Below are 6751 nucleotides of genomic sequence, written 5' to 3'. Positions count from 1 at the left end.
AATATAAAGCGATCAAAAGGTCATATAGTCCCCAAAATGGCCTTAGAAAAGATTTACTAAAACATTATAAAACCAAAGAACAAAGGGAGGTGTCATCTGGAGCGCACAGTAAAAGCCGTAAAAACAGGACCAAAAAGAAAATTGGGGCAGATTTACTTACCCGGCCCATTCGCGATCCAGTGGCGCGTTCTCTGCACAGGATTCGGGTCCGGACGGGATTTATGAAGGTAGTTCCTCCGCCATCCACCAGGTGGCGCCGCTGCACTGAAAATCATCTGACCGCGCCGGAATACACCGAGCTGGACCAGGTGAAGGTAAGCGCTTCCCAAGCGGCACATTTTCGTTTTTTAAATGCGGCGGTTTTTCCGAATACGTCGGGTTTTCGTTCGGCCACCCCCCCCATTTCCGTCGCGCGCATGCCGGCGCCGATGCGAAAAAATCCGATTGCGTGCGCCAAAATCCCAGGGCAATTCAGGTACAATCGGCGCAAATCGGAAATATTCGGGTAACACGTCGGGAAAACGCGAATCGGGCCCTTAGTAAATGACCCCCATTGTGTCCATATATGGAGTCTTAACATCTCCCAGGACTTCCCCAGACACAAAGGGGCTTATTTACTAAGGGTCTGCTGATCACATTTCCGTCGGAAAACGTTGTCTGGCGCTTTTCAGGGATTGCGCTGCTGGGACAGGGATTTAGAAGGGGATTTTGGCACATGCGATCAGATTTAGGTGCAGTCGCGCTAGCTTTGATGCGACACAAATGTCTTATAGATATGTTATTTATTGAAGCATTGGACTATGGTACAATGGTACTTAAGATTTTTGAGTCAATACTGATGTTTCTTCACACATAGTTATCCAACTACGTTGGTGTTTTGTGTGCACACAAATTCTTACTTTATTCCTCTGCATTCTTTGCCATCTGTACATTTATCAGATGGTCTTCCTCTATACTGTTCTCATTCCTGTACCCCTGTTTTGTGTGTCCTTCCTTAGTAATACCTTTTCCTTTCCTATTTCTTTTCCTTCTCCCTATTTGACTTAGATTCACAAGCCATTTTGCTGTCACACATCATTGTGCGCGTTAACACTTGATTCTCTGTTGCCACAAATAGCCATGTATTAGTGACTATTTTTAACATAAATGTGTATTACATTTGGCATGATTTCTCACAATAGACATTGTCCCCCAAATGTTAATTGATTTTTATAGAGACCAGTTCATTTTATGTATGATGTGTACTGTTGACATGACAACGCGAGTCTGGGGTGGGTATTAACTTGCACTCCAAGATCTTGCAATGTCGACATCCCATTGTGCCTGTTCACACATGTTGCCGTTTTTATATTTTTAGGGGGTTAATAAAATGCCCTCCTTTACATAAATGTCAACAGCAGAGATTCCCCCCTCCCCCATTAATGAAATGTACACAGCAGGGCCCTCTTGGAAAAAAAAACCCCTTTATACTCGCCTCCAGCCTTTTCTCTCAGTGACACCGTCTTCTCCTCTTCCTGGCATCACAGCGCATAGACTATGACGTCACATGGTCGCGACACCACCTCGTCATAGTGAATGCACCCGAGCAGGAAGAAGAAAAGATGGAGCACCGGGGCCAGGGAGAAGAAGCCAGAGGTGAGTATAGATTTTTTTTTTTTTTAAGGCGGTATGGGTGGGCGCCCGGAGCCTTTGGCTTCCGTGGGGCCGACGCCCGTCCACATACCAGCTATATAAAGATCCACCATTGACTGGTCGGACCATCCACATATGGTGGTGAATTATTTGGCCAATTTCTGTTAATATGTTCCCTTAAGATTCTATGGTGCATCCTAACCAGATAACTGTTACATTTATGTACTTAGGGGAGTAGGACAAATGTTGCCTGTTCTGGAGCCCTTGAATGAGGATGATACTTGGAACTCTCAACTAGTTAGAGCTAGTTATCGCATTGCTAGCTGTTGAACAACAGGCACTTTGGCCGCAAAGATTGAGGAGTGGTAAACTTGAGACTTGGGTCAGCATTAGTGTACCAAGACATCAATGGGTTCTGACGCAAACTTTGGATCAGGGCCCCCTTGCCTAAATTTGCGCTGCAACCCCAGTCCCGCACATACTTGAAAATACACATATATGCCACACCACCATATACTCACAGCACCATACACATATCCTTATAAATAGTGTACAGCAGCAGCATGTCTAGCATGAGCATGATCTTTGTGCATCAGATTTATGTGCCTCATTCTGTCTGACGCCCCGTTCTGTGCACAATATTGTATCGTGGTGTGCATGGTGCAGCCGAGACACAATACAAGCGCAAACACTTCAAAAATGTATGTGCAACCAGTTTTCACATGTATCTATGTGCAAAGGCTGAAAGAAAATTGGTGCAAGCCAGTTAATAAATCTGGGCCTGTGTATTTAGGATATCACATACTGGTGTTCATTGCACTTATTGTTCCCCTGAATTTTTTGTTTGTGTACTTTAGGATTAGATAGTACATGACAAAAAGGACCTATTCCTCAAGGTTTGGAAACCTTGGATGGATTATATACTGTATAACAGAAAAGTTTCATAGTGTACTCTAAAGGTTTGGATACTAACGTGCAATGTAGAGACCCATTCTTCCCTTCCCTTTCCACGCCTTCCATTTCTCTTTTCTATTGTCATCTTTTGTGTAATATAAAGCGAATATTATTAAAATTTCTACTACTTTATTATATCTGTTCCAGGGTTCTTTCAACTCAGAGACATGTAACATGTCTTGATGTTGTCTTCTGCTTATTTTCGTATATGGTAAGTAATTTATAGGACCCAGCTACAGAGAAAGCAATGGCTCACACAGACGGGGGTCTCGGTTAAGTCGATCTTCTAGGGCCAGGTATTTCTGCGGGGCTGATTCCTTATGTCTGAAAAGAGAGAGCAATAAGGGGTTAGTAACTAGATGAGAAGTATTTACAAGGAAAAATCAGGAACAAAATGCACATAAGATTCAGAATGGTTCCATGAGTTACTGGCATTCAGGAAACTAGTAACAACATGAGCAGTGGTTCTTTGAATGCAGTACCTGTTCAGTCTGGTCTCCAGGATCTGTATGCGGAACATGGCTTCAGAGCAGTACTCCAGGTAGGCCTCCTCATCCTCCTTGTTCATGGATGGCTGGTTCTGATGATACCACTGTTGCTTCTTCTGCAGTTCCTGAGTCTCCTAAATTGGAGAAAGGTATAAAGCGTTATACAAGGTGGGTCACAAAAAAGGGCTATTGCTTCCCATGTAAGGTCTACTAAGCTGTATTGGAATCAGAACACTTTCTTGTAAGTACTTGTCAAACTCAAATTACTTAATCACTCATCTTACACTTGCAAAAAGTAAAGTCACACCATTCAACTCTGTCCTCCACTGACTGACCTAATCTAAATCTGGTGGACCAGCAGTTGCACTTACTAAAATGTACTGTACTGTCAAGAAGCTGCCCTGCAGCACCAGCTTGGCACTCAGCCTGTCACCCCCCTTTCAGTACCCAGCCAATCAGCAGCAGCAGGGGACTCCATGTCGCATGACTCTGTGCAATGGAGCCCCGAAACTGGAACCAGACAGCCAAGAGCACCAGTTATGGCATCATAGCACCTGAATTGTAAATGATCACAACCAGTGCCTTACCACTAGTCAGGAGGAACATTATACCAAGACTCTAGTGGTAGCCAGAACCAGGAGGCTTAAAGGGAACCTGTCACCAGGGACCTCATTTTTCACTGCATTTCAAAAAACAACATGTGCCTTGTCTGTGTTGCTTCTCAGAGCTTGGCCCCCACCTTTGTGCTCCTGTACAGCTCCTCCTCAGAGGTCACAGCCTGGTGAGCTGACATCAGTGGGGGAGGTACAAGCTGTACAGGTGCATATAGATGGAGACAGTCTGCAGCTCAGACAAGTCACATGTTGTTTTTTGAAATGCATCCAAACCAAAAGTCCAGCCCCTGTGACTACCCCAGGATTTTGTCAGGATGCAAGGTAAGTTATAACACACAATTATATTGTAATGCAAATGCTTAGAAAAGGCAGAAAGGCATTTTTGCACTGCAGGTGTCATGGGCTTTTACAATCTGTGTTTAGTGAAAAATGAGGTCCCTGGTGACAGGTTCCCTTTAAGCGCTCAATGAAAGAAACTGTTTTGCTAGTTAGTTGTCAGAACTCCCAGCTTAAGCATCAACATCAGGGCTCAGCCTATTTTGGCTTCAAGGACACAGCCTCATTTTTCAATATGTCCTGTGTCACTATGAGATACATGTATAATAGTTTTACGGCTACCACTTTATCAAGTTTCCTGAAGTCGGCCTACTTAGTCATTGCAATGTATCTTAAGTTTTTCCCCTTTGTGATACATGTGATGAGTTGCCTGTTTAGTCTCACTTATGCAACTTTTTGTGTTGTGCAAATTTTTAGTCCCAAATAGTAGCTCCCAAAAGTAAGTCTAAATCTAGCATGCTCGGTTTTGGTGTCACAAAACTCTGGAGTTACAGTCACAATTCTGGAGAAGGCGACTCTCAGGGCAAGAAGGATACTGGAGTCGTGGACCTCTGGACCACCGCGGGAGATGATGGAACTAGCCGACACCCGGGACCGGAGTCTAAGTGCCTTCACCAGAGCTCGCCCCAAAGCGGGATGGTATTGTTGCGGCGGGGTGCCAGCAGGTCATTCCACAGGTGTGACTATGCCCGAAGTGACAGCCAAGGTAGTACGGAGATCCAGGACAAGGTCCGAGCCTGGGGTGACAGCAGGAGAACAGCTTGGGAGAATACGCTGGAACTCACGGCAGGACACATGAGCTGGCACACGGTACTGGAACACAGGGGCGGACTGGCACATGGAACAGGCACGCAGGAACGGATGACGGGAACACAGCAGGCACAGGAAACACTGGAAGGCTTTCGCTTAGCAGGAAATTATATTGAAGATCCAGCGAGGCAGGAAGGGAGGTGCCGGATTATAAAGCAGAGCCGGATTAACCAGCGCCAATCAGGAGGACGCTGGCCCTTTAAGTCTTGAAGAGCCGGCGCGTGCCCTAGGAGCGGTAATGCGTGCGACCTAGATGGACGGGAAGCAGGCTCGTGGAGAGGTAAGTCCGAATTGGGGGCAGTGGGGGCCACGACACAAAGAGGGGCACGAGTGTGCCCGCAATCTGCAAGAAGGATCGCAGGTGCATCCGTGACAGTAGTCCCCCCCCCCCCCTTTAGGACCTCCTCTTCTTCTTTTCAGTCCCAGGACATCTCTGGAGGGGACTAAGAAGCTGGAAATTGGTCAGGACAGGAGGTGGTGAAGCCATTCTGCAAGAGATTTCCAATCTGGTCCCCAACTCAGGATCTCACCAGTCTGCCAGTTGAGGCCCGGAGCATGGAGTTGTAGCCATGGAAGACAATGTGGATCGTGGCAGGACATAGAAAACCAGAGTTTCCTTGTGATGAGCTCCAACCTGGAGATAAATTGGCTCATTGCAGTACGGGACCTGGTTCGGACAGGATCTGACCATCAACGGAAGACAGATAAAACGTATTCTTGAGAGGAACGACGAGAATGTGATGCCGGGAGACCAGAGCGGAATCCACAAAATTCCCCGCAGAACCAGAGTCCAGGAACGCTGCGACTTGTACAGGAAAGCGAGCACCTACACTGAGGAGCACAGGAACCAACAGATGAGGACACAAAGCATTAACACCAAGGGAAGTACCTCCCAGAAGCCCAAGGTGTTGGGGTCTGCTGGACGTGGGAGAACGGACAGGACAAGCCCCAATGAAGTGTTCGGGCTAGCGCAGTACAAGCAAAGTCCCTCCCAACGACATCTGGAAAGTTCATCAACGGGGAGATGGACTCTGTTGACCTGCATGGGCTCCTCTTCAGTCTGGCGGCTGGAGGCTGAGACAGCTTTTGGAAAATCGGAGCCAAGTGTGGCTGACGTGGAAGCTGGACTTGAGGTTGCTTGTGAGCCAGGGTGATGAGACCACTCAGAGTAACCAGTGCGTCTTTCACCTGGGGAGACAGTCCTTGCTTGACAATAGCTGACAAGGCCACATCATTCCAGGAAAGCTCGGAGGCTATGGTGCGGAACTTGACACCATACTCGCCCACAGAAGTGTCTCCTTGGCGCAGGTTCAGCAGGGCTGTTTCAGCATGAGCGGGTTCTTCAAATACAGAGCGAAATTCAGCCATAAAGGTGGTATGGGAAGCCGTCACTGGGTTGTCTCTGTCCCACAACACAGGAGCGTCAGGGAACCCTGGAGACACAGGAGCGTCAGGGAACCCTGGAGACACAGGAGCGTCAGGGAACCCTGGAGACACAGGAGCGTCAGGGAACCCTGGAGACACAGGAGCGTCAGGGAACCCTGGAGACACAGGAGCGTCAGGGAACCCTGGAGACACAGGAGCGTCAGGGAACCCTGGAGACACAGGAGCGTCAGGGAACCCTGGAGACACAGGAGCGTCAGGGAACGCTGGAGACACAGGAGCGTCAGGGAACGCTGGAGACACAGGAGCGTCAGGGAACGCTGGAGACACAGGAGCGTCTGGGAACGCTGGAGACACAGGAGCGTCTGGGAACGCTGGAGACACAGGAGCGTCAGGGAACGCTGGAGACACAGGAGCGTCTGGGAATACAGGAATGGCTTTCTCTTCAACTGGAACCGCTTGAAGACCCGTTTTGGGAAGCGAGCTACGGAAACCCTGGGAATTCCTTTGAAAAAGCTGAAGATCTGGCTTTCA

The 6751-nt window shown here is 47.9% G+C and overlaps 1 protein-coding gene across 3 annotated transcripts in view; it reads right to left on the bottom strand.

The window, feature by feature from the left end:
• Nucleotides 1–2695: 2695 nt before the first annotated feature.
• DRC7 (dynein regulatory complex subunit 7) overlaps nt 2696–6751 on the bottom strand; it is a 25997-nt gene continuing 21941 nt past the window's right edge. For all 3 annotated transcript variants that reach the window (XM_072116917.1, XM_072116916.1, XM_072116919.1), the window contains 2 exons: nt 3069–3208; nt 2696–2910 (listed from right to left, as the gene is read on the bottom strand). In XM_072116917.1, coding sequence (XP_071973018.1) covers nt 2820–2910; nt 3069–3208 — 231 coding nt within the window. In that variant the 3' untranslated portion in view covers nt 2696–2819. The remainder of the gene's footprint in view (nt 2911–3068; nt 3209–6751) is intronic.

The sequence above is a fragment of the Engystomops pustulosus genome, chromosome 7 (genome assembly GCF_040894005.1).
Source record: "Engystomops pustulosus chromosome 7, aEngPut4.maternal, whole genome shotgun sequence".
NCBI classification, from domain to species: Eukaryota; Metazoa; Chordata; class Amphibia; order Anura; family Leptodactylidae; genus Engystomops; species Engystomops pustulosus.
The sequence above is the reverse complement of the archived record's forward strand: the minus strand, read 5'-3'. Positions and strand labels throughout refer to the sequence as shown.